The sequence below is a fragment of the Thalassophryne amazonica genome, chromosome 3 (assembly GCF_902500255.1).
Source record: "Thalassophryne amazonica chromosome 3, fThaAma1.1, whole genome shotgun sequence".
Classification (NCBI taxonomy): Eukaryota; Metazoa; Chordata; class Actinopteri; order Batrachoidiformes; family Batrachoididae; genus Thalassophryne; species Thalassophryne amazonica.
In genome coordinates this window covers 860,964-878,513 of record NC_047105.1, presented here as the reverse complement: position 1 = coordinate 878,513, position 17,550 = coordinate 860,964, and the positions used below count along the sequence as shown (strand labels likewise).

Here is a 17,550-nt window from a genome sequence, read left to right as displayed (position 1 = left end):
TAAATCTTCATTTAGCAATATGACTCGTTAACACAATCTTTTATTTAAATCTGAGAAAAGCTTTAAAATCTTAACGTTCATTTTTGACAGTGCATTTCTATGATGACAGTCACAGCGAGGTCAAACTGAGCACATCCATCTTTCACCTAGCAACAGCAGACGGCTGTGCTGATTGGCTGGCAGTGTGACTGACAGAACAGCAGCAGGTGTCAGAGGTCAGTATGGCTGTTTGTTGATGAAGCGGGAGAACACTGTAAATGCTGCACCGGGTTTCTCCGCTGGGACCATGTGACCAGCACCCTGTATGAAGAGAGGTCAAAGGTCAGATATTTCACACTGCTGACTGAAACGGTGAACCGTGACTCTGTGAATCCACCTGGACCAGAGTCTCAGCAGGCCTGTCAGTTTTTAATTCTGAACCATGGAGCTGTATATGAATGAGAACAAGAGAGCGCAGTCCCAGTGCTGCACACTAACCGAAAACGGCCCTTCGTGGACAGCGACATCACGTCTCTTCCGGGCAAAATATTGATGAAGTACCCGGATGTTAATGCATTTTCAATGGATATTCGCAACCGAACACACTTGGAAAAAATGCTCGCAAAATGTTAAAATGCCATTTTGACCTGGATATCGAGCCAGTAAAATTAAATGACATTAAATTGTCAGTAAAGTATTAAACTTACACACACACACACACACACATTCCCAAATATTAGTGTTGAAAGTTACATGGATCTGCACTGTTAAGCTGCACTGCTATAGGCTGAGCTGCTACTGTGTTCAACGCAGCGCGGCTCCTAAAACCATTACAATACATTATATTTTTACAGTTATCCTTTATTGACCGAGTTTCATTCATGAAGTCAGTGGTGTGGGTACACGTCTCTGTGTGTGGATGTGACTAAGCGGCACAGCGCGGGTCATTACAATCTCACTATTTTAAGGTGCAAATAAAAAAAAAAAGATTTTAGTCACTAACGACAAGTATTTTAACTAGACATTGGTTTAGCAGTGGAAAATATCAACTAGACATAAGTGAAATGAATGATCCGTGTCATCGGGCGACACAGGTACGGCAGGAAACAGCTGTTTATCATCCAAATATCACGGACAAAGTGACAACAATAACCAAAACCACTTAATTATGGAAGGAAATATTGTCTCCTTGTTCCTCCGTTTGTGGCTTTGCCAACATGCACAGCTTTCCAGCATATTCCACCTGTTTCTTGACGAGACTAAGTGAACTTCTATGCACACGGATCACTAATTTGCCCGGAATTAAAATGGCGATCCCGCCTCCTCTAGTTCTTATATACAGCTCCATGTTCTGAACCGTCTGCGCCCTCTACAGGCAGAGTGGCAGCATTCACAGCAAAACATGTTGCCATGTTGGTTTTTACCGTGGTTTCTGCTGAACCTGATTAACCTGCAGAGGGCGCCATGGTGCTTACCTTGACGGTGAGGAAGGCGATGTTCTCAAACTCCTTGACGAAGCCGCCCACCTGCTGACCTTCTTCGTCCATGTAAAGCCACGGGCGGCGCATCACTACCACCTGGAACACAAACATTAGTGTTCCGCTGGAAAGCGTGTTGAGCAGCAGGTGGAGACGGCGACATACCTGCTGCTGCAGGGACTCCACAAACCACTCGTCCCCCATGAAGTTGCACGCCATGTCCACGTCTCCGTTATAGATGAGGATGCGGTACTTCTGCAGACAGAGCTGTGATTAAATCCAGCCACGAAGAACCGTGTCCTGGCTCTGTGCATCGAGACATGAATCTCAACGGTTCCACACACTGCCAGCTACACGACTCAGCCCCGTTCCCCAAGCGGTTAGATACAGATTCAATTCAACATGATGCAAAGAAAGTCTACAAAAATCTAAATGGGAAAACAAGAAGCTGCAGTTCAATATGGTACTGTGGTCGAAGCAGCAAATTTACCAGATTCAACATCAACAGGAATTAGTTCCCTCATATTTGGAACCTGTTTGATCACACTATCAGAACTTAAACGTGAAGACGAGTGACTTAAAGTGCATCGCTCACTGACACAGTACTGCCTTGGCAAAAGTCATTTGAGATACTTTCTTACCAGTTTTGCTGGAGCTCTGTTTACAATCTACCTCAGAGGAATCCGGGTTAGGGGAGCAGCGGCGGCCATAGTGATACCGTGCTTCCTCTTCAAGTGAGTGTAAATGTGTTGTGCTGCTGGTGTAAGGTTTAGCAGCACCACAATTTTTTACAAATAACTTGCATCTTCTCAAGGTTCCCAACTCTAAAAAAAAAAAAAAAAAAAAAAAAAAAAAAGCCAAAGTATCTCCAAACGCCTGATTTAAATGTTTTAGGTGTCAAAAATCTCCGACCGCTTGTGGACTTCCATGTGGTTAAAAATGTGCGGTGATGGTGCGTTCAATGTGCCTCGGAAAAAAATCACACAAGCATGCAGCAGGTGATGCATCACGATGCACTTGCATCTAGATACTGATTAATCTCCACATGCAGAGTGCAGTCCTACAACCAAACTATGGAACCGCTCTTGCTACTCAGCTCAGCAGTTCATCCAGCTGCTGGTCCTTAGCACGGAGGCACCTGTGTGCTGGATCACTTCCAGAGAAACCACATGGTGTCTGATGTTCCCTCACAGTCTCACTAAGTAACTGTACATCTAACAGACATTCCAGTGGGACTAGAGAGTGGAGGCCAGTGCCCAAGATGCACCTCTTTGAGATGGCACCATTACGGTTCAAGTGCCATCATGGAAAAACGGGCACCACTTTACAGGGTGGGTTATTTTTTATTATTATTATTAAAGGTGTGACTGATGCAGACTCCCCAGGACTGAACATGGACTTTGTGACAGAGTACTGGGTGGTTCCTGATAGAACTGGGATCCACTGAGACATGTCTGATCAGTTCTTAGTTTCTCTGCAGCTGTGCTTCGGAACAGAAATCACACATCAACTTAAATCACAAACGGCCTCAGTACATCAGACTGAAGGAAGCAGCCGGAAACTGTTTTGGTTATTTTTATTATTTATTTTGATTTGGTGAAAGTCTGACTTTAAAAGAAACTTTTCATAAACTCTTGTGATGAAGTGTTTCATACTGCCATCAACATGTTTATTAGACCCCATTCCTACCAGGCTGCTCAAGGAAGCCCTACCATTATTTAATGCTTCGATCTTAAATATGATCGATCTATCTTTGTTAGTTGGCTATGTACCACAGGCTTTTAAGGTGGCAGTAATTAAACCATTACTTAAAAAGCCATCACTTGACCCAGCTATCTTAGCTAATTATAGGCCAATCTCCAACCTTCCTTTTCTCTCAAAAATTCTTGAAAGGGTAGTTGTAAAACAGCTAACTGATCATCTGCAGAGGAATGGTCTATTTGAAGAGTTTCAGTCAGGTTTTAGAATTCATCATAGTACAGAAACAGCATTAGTGAAGGTTACAAATGATCTTATGGCCTCAGACAGTGGACTCATCTCTGTGCTTGTTCTGTTAGACCTCAGTGCTGCTTTTGATACTGTTGACCATAAAATTTTATTACAGAGATTAGAGCATGCCATAGGTATTAAAGGCACTGCGCTGCAGTGGTTTGAATCATATTTGTCTAATAGATTACAATTTGTTCATGTAAATGGGGAATCTTCTTCACAGACTAAAGTTAATTATGGAGTTCCACAAGGTTCTGTGCTAGGACCAATTTTATTCACTTTATACATGCTTCCCTTAGGCAGTATTATTAGACAGCATTGCTTAAATTTTCATTGTTACGCAGATGATACCCAGCTTTATCTATCCATGAAGCCAGAGGACACACACCAATTAGCTAAACTGCAGGATTGTCTTACAGACATAAAGACATGGATGACCTCTAATTTCCTGCTTTTAAACTCAGATAAAACTGAAGTTATTGTACTTGGCCCCACAAATCTTAGAAACATGGTGTCTAACCAGATCTTTACTCTGGATGGCATTACCCTGACCTCTAGTAATACTGTGAGAAATCTTGGAGTCATTTTTGATCAGGATATGTCATTCAAAGCGCATATTAAACAAATATGTAGGACTGCTTTTTTGCATTTACACAATATCTCTAAAATCAGAAAGGTCTTGTCTCAGAGTGATGCTGAAAAACTAATTCATGCATTTATTTCCTCTAGGCTGGACTATTGTAATTCATTATTATCAGGTTGTCCTAAAAGTTCCCTAAAAAGCCTTCAGTTAATGCAAAATGCTGCAGCTAGAGTACTGACGGGGACTAGAAGGAGAGAGCATATCTCACCCATATTGGCCTCTCTTCATTGGCTTCCTGTTAATTCCAGAATAGAATTTAAAATTCTTCTTATAAGGTTTTGAATAATCAGGTCCCATCTTATCTTAGGGACCTCGTAGTACCATATCACCCCAATAGAGCGCTTCGCTCTCAGACTGCAGGCTTACTTGTAGTTCCTAGGGTTTGTAAGAGTAGAATGGGAGGCAGAGCCTTCAGCTTTCAGGCTCCTCTCCTGTGGAACCAGCTCCCAATTCAGATCAGGGAGACAGACACCCTCTCTACTTTTAAGATTAGGCTTAAAACTTTCCTTTTTGCTAAAGCTTATAGTTAGGGCTGGATCAGGTGACCCTGAACCATCCCTTAGTTATGCTGCTATAGACTTAGACTGCTGGGGGGTTCCCATGATGCACTGTTTCTTTCTCTTTTTGCTCTGTATGCACCACTCTGCATTTATTCATTAGTGATCGATCTCTGCTCCCCTCCACAGTATGTCTTTTTCCTGGTTCTCTCCCTCAGCCCCAACCAGTCCCAGCAGAAGACTGCCCCTCCCTGAGCCTGGTTCTGCTGGAGGTTTCTTCCTGTTAAAAGGGAGTTTTTCCTTCCCACTGTCGCCAAGTGCTTGCTTGCAGGGGGTCGTTTTGACTGTTGGGGTTTTGCCTTACAATATAAAGCGTCTTGGGGTAACTTGTGATTTGGCGCTATATAAATAAAATTGATTTGATACTGACCAGAGCCGTCAGCAGTTTGAGGTACTGCTTCCTGACGTCCATGTAGAGGCGCCTGTAGTTCAGATTGACCTCAGAGCTGCAATGTGAGGTCAGGGGTTAAAGGTTAAGTCATGTCACAATGTAGCGCTGCAGCAGCAGGTGCAGTCTTACCTGCAGATGGTCCAGTTCAGGGCCTGGGGGCTGATGTGCAGAGCTTTCCTCACAAACAGGTTGTTGAGGTAGAGCGAGGTGGGCGTGGAGTTGGTGCAGGGCGGCTCCAGGCGCACAGAAGCCAGAGCACGCAGCTCCTTCACAAATGACACACAAGACATAACTTTGATCCCAACTGGAATCCAAACCCAACAACTCGACACCCTCTTTTTTTGGGGGGGGTGGCTCTGCCGCGGTCCGGTCACACACGCTGCTGCTGCGGCTGATGACGCGTTTAACTGATCTTGTGTCGCATGCGTTCTGTGGAAGTCAAATATGAACCAAACAAAGGTTGTGGTTTTTCACAGATCAGGCACATGATCAGTTGCCAGTTTGACCTTTGAGGACAAAAAGTGGAATGTCTAAAATCTTATAAATATCTCTTTATTTCAGCAGTTCTTGTTCTCAGGGTAACTGGATCTGGGCTCCGGGAGAACCCGGTCTGCAATCGCCACGTTACGCCAACTGTATCCTTGACTTCAGTCACAGAAACAAAACACTGTATCAGCGCTACTGAAATATATAAAAAAAAAAAAAAAGTCTGAAGTAATGACCCAAATAAATCCTGTGACAACGCTGTCGGCTAAAGTCCACGAAGCTACTTTCAGAAGTCTGACTTCTGAACGATCTTAACTAGCTTAGTCCACAAATGGTTTTTACATGACAGCGGTTGTCCCGTTTCCATTCTCTTGTTGGGGAACTGGATCTGTGCTGACTGATTAATATTTTGTTCACTTTTATTCTACCTGCTGATCAGGATTCATCCCGGTGAGCGGACGCTCGGGAACGGGCAGGATTACTCCTTCAGGCGGAGCAGCTTTATTTTTGTTCTACTTGACTTTGTTTCGGGCCGCGGTCTCTCGTGGTTAAATTCGTTCTGCAGCCAGAACCTGCTTTAAACTGAAAAACATGTTGACCAGAGGTGAGTTTTGGAGCAGCAGTGATGGAGTAAGAAAAAAGTTAGAAAACCATCCAGCTGGAAAGAAACTGGACTTCTAGCATTTTGTTTTGAAACTCTTAAAATGTCCTTGTGGCCCACGTTGGTCTTAAAATGAGCTGTGGTCACGGGCACAGCGAGCACATGGGTCTTATCCATCACCAGAAAGCATTTGTACTTCAGACCAATAACAAAAACCACGTCTGAAGTCCTGTTCCAGCTGCAGGGTCAGCGATCAGGCTGTTGGCGCTCCACTGAACAATAACTTCATGTCCACGGCTGAGTGAAGTGAAACGCTTTCAGGGCAGAGCTCACCTGGTTCCGCAACCGAGTCCAGCGTTGGCTGAAGAAGACGTTCCCAAGGTCTCTGATCACCGACTGACCGCCCTCGGCACTAAAACCACATCACAAGTAGGCGGCACACATCACTTAAAACCAGGTCAGCCGTTCCTTTTTTAAATGATGTCGGTACTTCAGATGATTCTCTGAGTTTAGAGGACAGAGGTCGAGGGTCAGAGGTGGCACCTTACCTGAGCTTCTGCTGCATCCCACCTGGACAGGGAGCATACAAGTTATACACGTTCAATCCAGACCTGTAGAGAATGTGCTGAACTTCAGACAGCTGGAAGAGATGAGACACAGAGTCTGAGGCTTTCCGGTAGTGCCTGATCTAAAACCCAGCTGAAGAGAGCCTGAATGGATCTAGACAGGGTCAGACTAGTTCAGACTCACGCTGCTGGAGCAGTCGGGGTTCGGGTTGTTGTAGAAGTTACATTTCCCATCTTTGCAGCAGAAGGTCTGAAGTTCTTTCCACAGATTACTTCCCAGAAGGCCATGATAGTAGGTAAAGAACACCAGGGAGTTGTCATTCAGCTCGTAGCTGGACAACCCGTTTCCCACGGCAACACCCTGCAGGACAATCACACCTTCAAACAGGACCCTGAGTGTGTCTTCAGTCATAGGACAGAAGAGTCCAGCTCTGCCAGGACTCCACACGAGCCTGAATCTCCACAGGGACACCTGGACACATCACCAGGGCCCGAGTCCTCTCAGAGAACAACTCTGAGCAAGGAGGGGCTGGGCATGACGCAGTCCTCTAAGAGCTGTGATTGGGTGTCACAAAAAGGGAAGGAGGAAAAAACAAAAACTGATGCGCTCTGAGCTCATACTTATGAACACGGACAGTAACATCAACCGATCATATAATCTGAACTGTAATACGGAAAGTGTCATCGTGATGAAACTGAGCTTGCAAATGTTTGAACGTACCTCATTCACATGCCGATTATCAGATTATTTTACTGCTCAGTTTTCTTTGTGCGTGGTGAGAAGCTCTGGTGCGCGCTGCAATCCGAAGCGAGAGCAGAGACTGCAGCACACAAGATAAGTTCTCCTCAAACACGTGAGTTTAGACTGGCTGCTGACAAATTATTGGTTGAGCAAACAGAGTTGCAAAAAGGAATAGTTTACACCATGTGTCATGCTTAGTCATATTACAGGGTAACGTGTGTGATAAGCAATTGGATGCCGACATTGTTTGACCTCTACTACGGAGACCAAACATTCAGCACAGTCAAAACTATTCTGTTCATTAATCCTATTACCTCAACCAATAATAATCTGCATCAGTTTTTGCCAAAATTGGAGAAACTAACTTTTGACCCCTGTCCAAAATGAAACTGACCTTTGTCACCATTCTTGCTGTTTTTACCCCATAGAATTCAATCACAGATAGTCCAAACTATACCTTTTTGTAATTTTTATGATCAAACAAATAGTGTAGTTTTTAATATGACTGGAGCATTTTTAGATTTTGACCCCTGTGTAATTCTTCCATTGAACCAGACCTATCTGGCTGCCTATTGAAAATTCCAGTGGACACCCTGGCTTTTCAAAAGAGTACTGTCTAAGGTGTATTTGTGACAAATTTGGTGCTTGCGTCACCACTTGAATTATTATTCCCCTCCCAGTTATCCGCTGCACTATGAAGCTAACTGAGGAAGTTGTTGCCACGAGGAAAGGTGCCATGGAAGCTGGCTGCAGCACTGTGGCATCCTTAAGGCAAGAGTCCATCCGAACCTGGGAGGGAATCGCTCTCAGTAGGGGAACTACATGAGCTTCTCGTGTAAACATAAACTTAAAAGGCGAATAAGAGCCTTACGTGGATGTGTGAGGACACTGGGGTAGTTTATTTTCATACAAATGTGGGATGTTTCCTGTATTAAAACTCTGTCAAAGACTGTATCCAATATCTTAAGGTGCCCTGACAATTGCACAACTTTGATTCGCACACTTGCACGCACTCTGCCATGCAGGAGAGTAAACTCATCTCAAACTCACTGTAAACTGTGCACAGCTTCGTGTACATATGCAAAGAACATTTTGAAATGTTCAAAATCTCCATCACGCATTAATTACATTTACTTAAAGGAGACCTGCATTGAAATAAATGTGGTCAGATTTCAGAAAAGAAATAGCTGATATGTATTTATAAGACCCTTGTGAATGCAGTAAAGTAAATCTGTAAGCCCAAATTTGTAATTCAGCGGAGAAATCTTTGTTTAAAAACGACAAATTTGCAGCTAACATTTAGCCCTCTGTGAAAACAGTTTGTACATCCGTATCATTTCCATGACGTCAGTGACAAGACGACGCGCTCCCGCCTTCAGTCCGATCCCGCATTGAAATTGATTTTTATCTGTTAGTAATGTTACTGTTGTACACATCGTGGTTTCAACATCCAAAAGTAAGCTGCAATGAATGTGAGATACAGATCTGCTTGCTCAGATCCGGGGATCAGATCAGCGGCGGCATCGACAGCGTGCGACATTATTCCCCGACGCCTCGCTCTCACTGCCTCCGATACGCTTACTGAGTGCATGTGCTCGTTAAATTCCGCCGCAGCACTCACACCCCCGTGTCTGCTGTGCAGCCAGCACCACCTCTCTGTCTACTGAATGGAGTTGCAGCCAACTTGGCACAAGTCCAGAGGCTACGCTCACCGTTTTAATGCAGAGCGCGCGGTGACACCTGTTGCTCACAAGGACAAGGACTTCTTGCTGCAAAATCCGCAGCGCTGCACGTCTCGGTAATTGGAGCCGCAGAGCTCCGTGGCCGCTGAGAGAGGTTTATATATTTTAATGACTTGAATTCTTTGCGGGTCTCGCGCTCCGTAGCCCGCGACGGTACACCGGAGGTGAAAGACAGTAGATTTTCAATGCGACACCACTCAAACGGGCGTATGAAAAAGTCCACAAAAATAATTTTCAAGCACAAATAAAAGAAATGTGTACTCACCAAACGTACCGCAAGACAATATGAAGTTTTAAAAAGTAGATCCTTCCGTATAAAGACAAGAAAAAGGTGCAGATGCAAACTGACGTAAATCCACAAATTACAGTTGGCGCGCGCAATGCATGCTGGGAGAGGGTCTTGTCCGTGACGTCTCGGCAGCGTCCATGATGAGAGGGACAATTTGCGGAGGGCTAAATGTTAGCTGTAAATTTGTTGTTTTTAAATGAAGATTTCTCCGTTGAATGACAGATCTGGGCTTGCAGATTTACTTTACTACATTCAGAAGGATCTCGTGTGTAAATGTAAGTCATTTTTTGGTCCAAAGATCTGACTGCATTTATTTCAATGCAGGTCTACTTTAAAGTGAACATTGTGCATGATTCAAAAACACTGCATGAGTGTGAGTGACTAAATCAGCGCACCACGTCACAGTGCAGCTCATCTGAACGGTTATAACGAGATGTTAAATCAATCATAAACATACTTTTACAGCTGCTCACAAGAACATGCCACTGTTTTACCAAGCCATGACAATGTAAACATGACAAATTACCTTTATCGACTGTTCCAAATATGTTCTCCACCTCGTTAAGCACGCACGCACGAGAGAAAAGCTGCAGCTGTAGATTCCTCTGTGATTACAGAAGCGATGAGAGGTTTTTTTCAACAGCTAACTCAGAAAGAAAATGATTAATCCGCCATGAAATAATTATTTTATATATGCAGCGGCTAGTGCACTAAAGCACGGCATCCTGCCAGAATCATCACAATGAAGTGCGTGCAAGTGTCCGGGCACCTTAAGGCTGAAGGAGAATTTGTGGATTGACCCGTATGGTCCTGTGGGGGTCAGGTGATCACAGGAAGTCAGCTGGACATTGAAGGGAGCCTTAGGACAGTTAATAAGCATGAGAATTAAAACAGACGTGTGGACTGTGAAAGCCTGGGCCTCGGTGTAGAAGCATCATTTGGGTACTGAACCATTCTCACGTTGACCCAATTGTGTGTATTAATGTTCTGCTTACTATCTCACTGTGACGGAAAAAAAACCAGCTATTTCAAGGGGAAGACAAAGTCAAACCGGTTCTTTAGGATCGGTGTGACTGACGACTGAGGAATGTGTTGAGGAAATACAACAGAAGGATCTTTTTCAGAGGACTGGAACAGTGTGTCCTTATCTGAGGAACAACTGCTGAAAACGATGAGGACGCAAATAAAAGACGTTAATGAGAGTAAATAAACACCGTGCAGTTGTAAAGTACAGATTCAAACACAAATGAACCTTCACATTAAAACACTGACAGAGTGCGACTGGACTCGAAATGACTTGAGAGAATTAATTCATGTTCACATTTCAGCTGCTGCTTTAGCCAACGTTTAACTTTCAAACTAAACCTCTTTAGGTGTATTTTGTGTGTCTTGACTGGACTGTGTTTAAGAAGGTCCCTGACTGGCTCGTTTAGTCCAGTGGTGTCCAAAGTTTTCCAGAAAGGGTCCAGAGGGGGCAGGTTTCACTGATGAACTCATGACCTGCTGGAGTCGGTGGCTGTAAAGAAAACCTGCCCCCTCTGGACCCTTTCTGGAAAACCTTGGACACCACTGGTTTAGTGCTCAAGTGTGTGCTGCTATGTTGTGTTGATGATTTGTCTAAAAAAGAGAAGAAAAAAGGGAAAGCAGTGGAAACAAACCAAAACTCAGGCTGCAGCCTGCAGTCAGATCAGGTGACTCAAGTCAGAGAGAAAGGAAGCACATCATGGTGTCACGAGGTAGACAAGACGGACAGTTGAGGACGATCTGACAGACAGACGGACAGCTGAGGACGATCTGACAGATGTCAGAATGTTATCTGCACGGTTCCCAAATTAGAGGTAAACTCACCAAATTCATTCATCCGGCATCAACAACCGACACAAAGCCCCAAAACAAATTACTTCAACTCCAGCTACAGTACCACAGTGTACCACCACAGTACTAGGGTACCACAGCGTACCACACAGTACTACGGTACCATAGTACTGTGCACAGTGCAGTACGCTGTGGTACCCTAGTACTGTGCAGTACCACACAGTGCTGCACAGCGTATTGTAGTACCACAGCGTACTGCACTGTGGTACTGTAGCACTGTGGGGTACGCTGTGGTACAGCTGTGTACTGTAGTACCACAGCGTACCCCACAGTGCTACAGTACCATGTCGTCCTGCATTGTGCAGAGTACTTCAGTGTAATGTAATGTGCAGAGTACTGCAGTAGGTCGCTGGCACCTGGAGGTTGAGGCCGGCGTCTTCCATCACCCGCTCTGCCAGCGTTGGGATGTAGATTCCTCCGTAACTTTCTCCCATCAGGAAAAGTTTATTACTGCTGAACTCTGGGAACAAACGCAAGAATTCCTTCAATGCAAGAAAGTTGTTCAGCGCCACCTGCAAGACAAACAAAGAACTGCAAGGTTTGACGAAGGCATGCATGAGACGCATTCCTGCAAGAGATGTGAGGTCAGTGTTTGGCTAACCTCTGTGTCATTGGTGACGTATCTCTGATCATCAGAGTAGGAGAAGCCAACCCCTGCTGGAGACTCCAGGTACAGCATGTTGGCAATCTAGCAGGGAAAGACAAAGGGCAAAGGTCACCCATCAGCTGGAAAATCAGCAGGGCAGAGGTCAACGGTCAGGTTACCTTGTTCCAGGAGTACGGGTTGTACTGCAGAGACACACCGTCACCCTGGATCTGAAACAAGAGGTCAGAGGTCATGGAGCGAGTGCAGCATCAGGTTTGATCTGGATCACGGGTTCAAAGGCACCTACCAGGAAAGGTCCATGTTCAGACAGCAGTCCATCCAGCGAGCTGCAGCCGGGTCCACCGTTCAACCACAGGACCAGCGGGTCAGTGGACGGGTCTGTCTGAGACTCCACAAACCTGAAGAGGAGAGCGCAGCCCTGAAGACAGGTTTTGGTACAGAGTGCGAGTCTGTGTGTTTCTGTCTCTGGGTGTCTGTTTCTGTCTGTTTCTGTCTGTGTGTTTCTCTGTCTCTGTGTGTGTTTCTCTGTCTCTGTGTCTCTCTGTGTGTTTCTGTGTGTGTCTCTGTGTGTGTCTCTGTCTCTGTGTGTGTCTGTCTCTGTGTTTCTGTGGGTGTGTGTGTCTGTCTCTGTGTGTTTCTGTCTCTTTCTGTCTCTGTGTGTGTCTGTGTGTTTCTGTCTCTGTCTGTCTCTGTGTGTGTTTCTGTCTCTGGGTGTCTGTTTCTGTCTGTTTCTGTCTCTGTGTGTGTTTCTGTCTCTGGGTGTCTGTTTCTGTCTGTTTCTGTCTCTGTGTGTGTTTCTGTCTCTTTCTGTCTGTGTGTTTCTGTCTCTTTCTGTCTGTGTGTTTCTCTGTCTCTGTGTGTGTTTCTCTGTCTCTGTGTGTGTTTCTCTGTCTCTGTGTCTCTCTGTGTGTTTCTGTGTGTGTCTCTGTCTCTGTGTGTGTCTCTGTCTCTGTGTGTGTCTGTCTCTGTGTGTTTCTGTGGGTGTGTGTCTGTCTCTGTGTGTGTCTGTCTCTGTGTGTTTCTGTGGGTGTGTGTGTCTGTCTCTGTGTGTTTCTGTCTCTTTCTGTCTCTGTGTGTGTCTGTGTGTGTCTGTCTCTTTCTGTCTCTGTGTGTGTCTGTGTGTGTCTGTCTCTGTCTGTCTCTGTCTCTGTGTGTTTCTGTCTCTTTCTGTCTGTGTGTTTCTCTGTCTCTGTGTGTGTTTCTCTGTCTCTGTGTCTCTCTGTGTGTTTCTGTGTGTGTCTCTGTCTCTGTGTGTGTCTGTCTCTGTGTGTTTCTGTGGGTGTGTGTGTCTGTCTCTGTGTGTTTCTGTCTCTGTGTGTGTCTGTGTGTTTCTGTCTCTTTCTGTCTCTGTGTGTGTCTGTGTGTTTCTGTCTCTGTCTGTCTCTGTGTGTGTTTCTGTCTCTGGGTGTCTGTTTCTGTCTGTTTCTGTCTCTGTGTGTGTTTCTGTCTCTGGGTGTCTGTTTCTGTCTGTTTCTGTCTCTGTGTGTGTTTCTGTCTCTTTCTGTCTGTGTGTTTCTGTCTCTTTCTGTCTGTGTGTTTCTCTGTCTCTGTGTGTTTCTCTGTCTCTGTGTGTGTTTCTCTGTCTCTGTGTCTCTCTGTGTGTTTCTGTGTGTGTCTCTGTCTCTGTGTGTGTCTCTGTCTCTGTGTGTGTCTGTCTCTGTGTGTTTCTGTGGGTGTGTGTCTGTCTCTGTGTGTGTCTGTCTCTGTGTGTTTCTGTGGGTGTGTGTGTCTGTCTCTGTGTGTTTCTGTCTCTTTCTGTCTCTGTGTGTGTCTGTGTGTGTCTGTCTCTTTCTGTCTCTGTGTGTGTCTGTGTGTGTCTGTCTCTGTCTGTCTCTGTCTCTGTGTGTTTCTGTCTCTTTCTGTCTGTGTGTTTCTCTGTCTCTGTGTGTGTTTCTCTGTCTCTGTGTGTGTTTCTCTGTCTCTGTGTCTCTCTGTGTGTTTCTGTGTGTGTGTGGGTGTGTGTGTCTGTCTGTGTTTCTGTCTCTGGGTGTGTCTCTGTCTCTGGGTGTCTGTTTCTGTCTGTCTGTTTCTGTCTCTGTGTGTTTCTCTGTTTCTGTCTGTCTCTTTCTGTCTGTGTGTTTCTCTGTCTCTGTGTGTGTTTCTCTGTCTCTGTGTCTCTCTGTGTGTTTCTGTGTGTGTCTCTGTCTCTGTGTGTGTCTGTCTGTGTGTGTGTGGGTGTGTGTGTCTGTCTGTGTTTCTGTCTCTGTGTGTTTCTGTCTCTGGGTGTGTTTCTGTCTCTGGGTGTCTGTCTCTGTGTGTGTTTCTGTCTCTGGGTGTCTGTTTCTGTCTGTTTCTGTCTCTGGGTGTCTGTTTCTGTCTGTCTGTTTCTGTCTCTGTGTGTTTCTCTGTTTCTGTCTGTTTCTGTCTCTGTGTGTTTCTCTGTTTCTGTCTGTCTCTTTCTGTCTCAGTGTGTGTTTCTGTCTCTGTGTGCATCTCTGTGTGCGTCTCTGTGTTTCTGTCTCTCTGTGTTTCTGTCTCTGTCTGTCTCTGGGTGTGTTTCTGTCTCTGGGTGTGTTTCTGTCTCTCTGTGTTTCTGTCTCTGTCTGTCTCTGGGTGTGTGTCTGTCTCTGGGTGTGTGTCTGTCTCTGGGTGTGTGTCTGTCTCTGTCTGTCTCTGGGTGTGTTTCTGTCTCTCTGTGTTTCTGTCTCTGTCTGTCTCTCTGTGTTTCTGTCTCTGTCTGTCTCTGGGTGTGTTTCTGTCTCTGTGTTTCTGTCTCTGGGTGTCTGTTTCTGTCTGTCTCTTTCTGTCTCTGGGTGTCTGTTTCTGTCTCTCTGTGTTTCTGTCTCTGGGTGTCTGTTTCTGTCTGTCTGTTTCTGTCTCTCTGTGTTTCTGTCTCTGGGTGTCTGTTTCTGTCTGTCTGTCTGTTTCTGTCTCTGGGTGTCTGTTTCTGTCTGTCTCTTTCTGTCTCTCTGTGTTTCTGTCTCTGGGTGTCTGTTTCTGTCTGTCTCTTTCTGTCTCTGGGTGTCTGTTTCTGTCTGTCTCTTTCTGTCTCTGGGTGTGTTTCTCTGTTTCTGTCTGTCTCTTTCTGTCTCTGGGTGTTTCTCTGTTTCTGGGTGTGTCTCTGTCTCTGGGTGTCTGTTTCTGTCTGTCTCTTTCTGTCTGTGTATTTCTCTGTCTCTGTGTGTGTTTCTCTGTCTCTGTGTCTCTCTGTTTCTGTGTGTGTCTCTGTCTCTGTGTGTGTCTGTCTGTGTGTGTGTGGGTGTGTGTGTCTGTCTGTGTGTGTGTGGGTGTGTGTGTCTGTCTGTGTTTCTGTCTCTGTGTGTGTTTCTGTCTCTGGGTGTGTTTCTGTCTCTGGGTGTCTGTCTCTGGGTGTGTTTCTGTCTCTGGGTGTCTGTTTCTGTCTGTTTCTGTCTCTGGGTGTGTTTCTGTCTCTGGGTGTGTCTCTGTCTCTGGGTGTCTGTTTCTGTCTGTCTGTTTCTGTCTCTGTGTGTTTCTCTGTTTCTGTCTGTTTCTGTCTCTGTGTGTTTCTCTGTTTCTGTCTGTCTCTTTCTGTCTCTGTCTGTCTCTGGGTGTGTTTCTGTCTCTGGGTGTGTTTCTGTCTCTGGGTGTGTTTCTGTCTCTGGGTGTGTTTCTGTCTCTGGGTGTGTTTCTGTCTCTGGGTGTCTCTGGGTGTGTTTCTGTCTCTCTGTGTTTCTGTCTCTGTCTGTCTCTGGGTGTGTTTCTGTCTCTCTGTGTTTCTGTCTCTGTCTGTCTCTCTGTGTTTCTGTCTCTGTCTGTCTCTGGGTGTGTTTCTGTCTCTCTGTGTTTCTGTCTCTGTCTGTCTCTCTGTGTTTCTGTCTCTGTCTGTCTCTGGGTGTCTGTTTCTGTCTCTCTGTGTTTCTGTCTCTGGGTGTCTCTTTCTGTCTCTGGGTGTCTGTTTCTGTCTCTCTGTGTTTTTTTATTACAGAGATTAGAGCATGCCATAGGTATTAAAGGCACTGCGCTGCGGTGGTTTGAATCATATTTGTCTAATAGATTACAATTTGTTCATGTAAATGGGGAATCTTCTTCACAGACTAAAGTTAATTATGGAGTTCCACAAGGTTCTGTGCTAGGACCAATTTTATTTACTTTATACATGCTTCCCTTAGGCAGTATTATTAGACGGTATTGCTTAAATTTTCATTGTTACGCAGATGATACCCAGCTTTATCTATCCATGAAGCCAGAGGACACACACCAATTAGCTAAACTGCAGGATTGTCTTACAGACATAAAGACATGGATGACCTCTAATTTCCTGCTTTTAAACTCAGATAAAACTGAAGTTATTGTACTTGGCCCCACAAATCTTAGAAACATGGTGTCTAACCAGATCCTTACTCTGGATGGCATTACCCTGACCTCTAGTAATACTGTGAGAAATCTTGGAGTCATTTTTGATCAGGATATGTCATTCAAAGCGCATATTAAACAAATATGTAGGACTGCTTTTTTGCATTTACGCAATATCTCTAAAATCAGAAAGGTCTTGTCTCAGAGTGATGCTGAAAAACTAATTCATGCATTTATTTCCTCTAGGCTGGACTATTGTAATTCATTATTATCAGGTTGTCCTAAAAGTTCCCTAAAAAGCCTTCAGTTAATTCAAAATGCTGCAGCTAGAGTACTAACGGGGACTAGAAGGAGAGAGCATATCTCACCCATATTGGCCTCTCTTCATTGGCTTCCTGTTAATTCTAGAATAGAATTTAAAATTCTTCTTCTTACTTATAAGGTTTTGAATAATCAGGTCCCATCTTATCTTAGGGACCTCGTAGTACCATATCACCCCAATAGAGCGCTTCGCTCTCAGACTGCAGGCTTACTTGTAGTTCCTAGGGTTTGTAAGAGTAGAATGGGAGGCAGAGCCTTCAGCTTTCAGGCTCCTCTCCTGTGGAACCAGCTCCCAATTCAGATCAGGGAGACAGACACCCTCTCTACTTTTAAGATTAGGCTTAAAACTTTCCTTTTTGCTAAAGCTTATAGTTAGGGCTGGATCAGGTGACCCTGAACCATCCCTTAGTTATGCTGCTATAGACGTAGACTGCTGGGGGGTTCCCATGATGCACTGAGTGTTTCTTTCTCTTTTTGCTCTGTATGCACCACTCTGCATTTAATCATTAGTGATTGATCTCTGCTCCCCTCCACAGCATGTCTTTTTCCTGGTTCTCTCCCTCAGCCCCAACCAGTCCCAGCAGAAGACTGCCCCTCCCTGAGCCTGGTTCTGCTGGAGGTTTCTTCCTGTTAAAAGGGAGTTTTTCCTTCCCACTGTAGCCAAGTGCTTGCTCACAGGGGGTCGTTTTGACCGTTGGGGTTTTACATAATTATTGTATGGCCTTGCCTTACAATATAAAGCGCCTTGGGGCAACTGTTTGTTGTGATTTGGCGCTATATAAAAAAATTGATTGATTGATTGATTGATTGTCTCTGGGTGTCTGTTTCTGTCTGTCTCTTTCTGTCTCTGGGTGTCTGTTTCTGTCTGTCTCTTTCTGTCTCTGGGTGTCTGTTTCTCTGTTTCTGTCTGTCTCTTTCTGTCTCTGTGTGTGTTTCTCTGTTTCTGTCTGTCTCTTTCTGTCTCTGGGTGTTTCTCTGTTTCTGTCTGTCTCTTTCTGTCTCTGTGTGTGTTTCTGTCTCTGTGTGGTGT

The 17,550-nt window shown here is 45.0% G+C and overlaps 1 protein-coding gene across 1 annotated transcript in view; it reads right to left on the bottom strand.

Moving 5' to 3' along the window:
- Positions 1-22: 22 nt before the first annotated feature.
- Positions 23-17,550, bottom strand: part of ctsa (cathepsin A) — an 18,224-nt gene continuing 696 nt past the window's right edge. Inside the window, exons 2-13 of the mRNA XM_034167380.1 lie at positions 12,232-12,404; positions 12,104-12,154; positions 11,940-12,026; positions 11,695-11,850; positions 6,875-7,051; positions 6,673-6,764; positions 6,458-6,536; positions 5,167-5,303; positions 5,017-5,092; positions 1,623-1,712; positions 1,455-1,556; positions 23-300 (exon numbers count right to left, since the gene is read on the bottom strand). Of these exons, the coding sequence (XP_034023271.1) occupies positions 217-300; positions 1,455-1,556; positions 1,623-1,712; positions 5,017-5,092; positions 5,167-5,303; positions 6,458-6,536; positions 6,673-6,764; positions 6,875-7,051; positions 11,695-11,850; positions 11,940-12,026; positions 12,104-12,154; positions 12,232-12,404 (1,304 nt within the window). The 3' untranslated portion in view covers positions 23-216. The remainder of the gene's footprint in view (positions 301-1,454; positions 1,557-1,622; positions 1,713-5,016; positions 5,093-5,166; positions 5,304-6,457; positions 6,537-6,672; positions 6,765-6,874; positions 7,052-11,694; positions 11,851-11,939; positions 12,027-12,103; positions 12,155-12,231; positions 12,405-17,550) is intronic.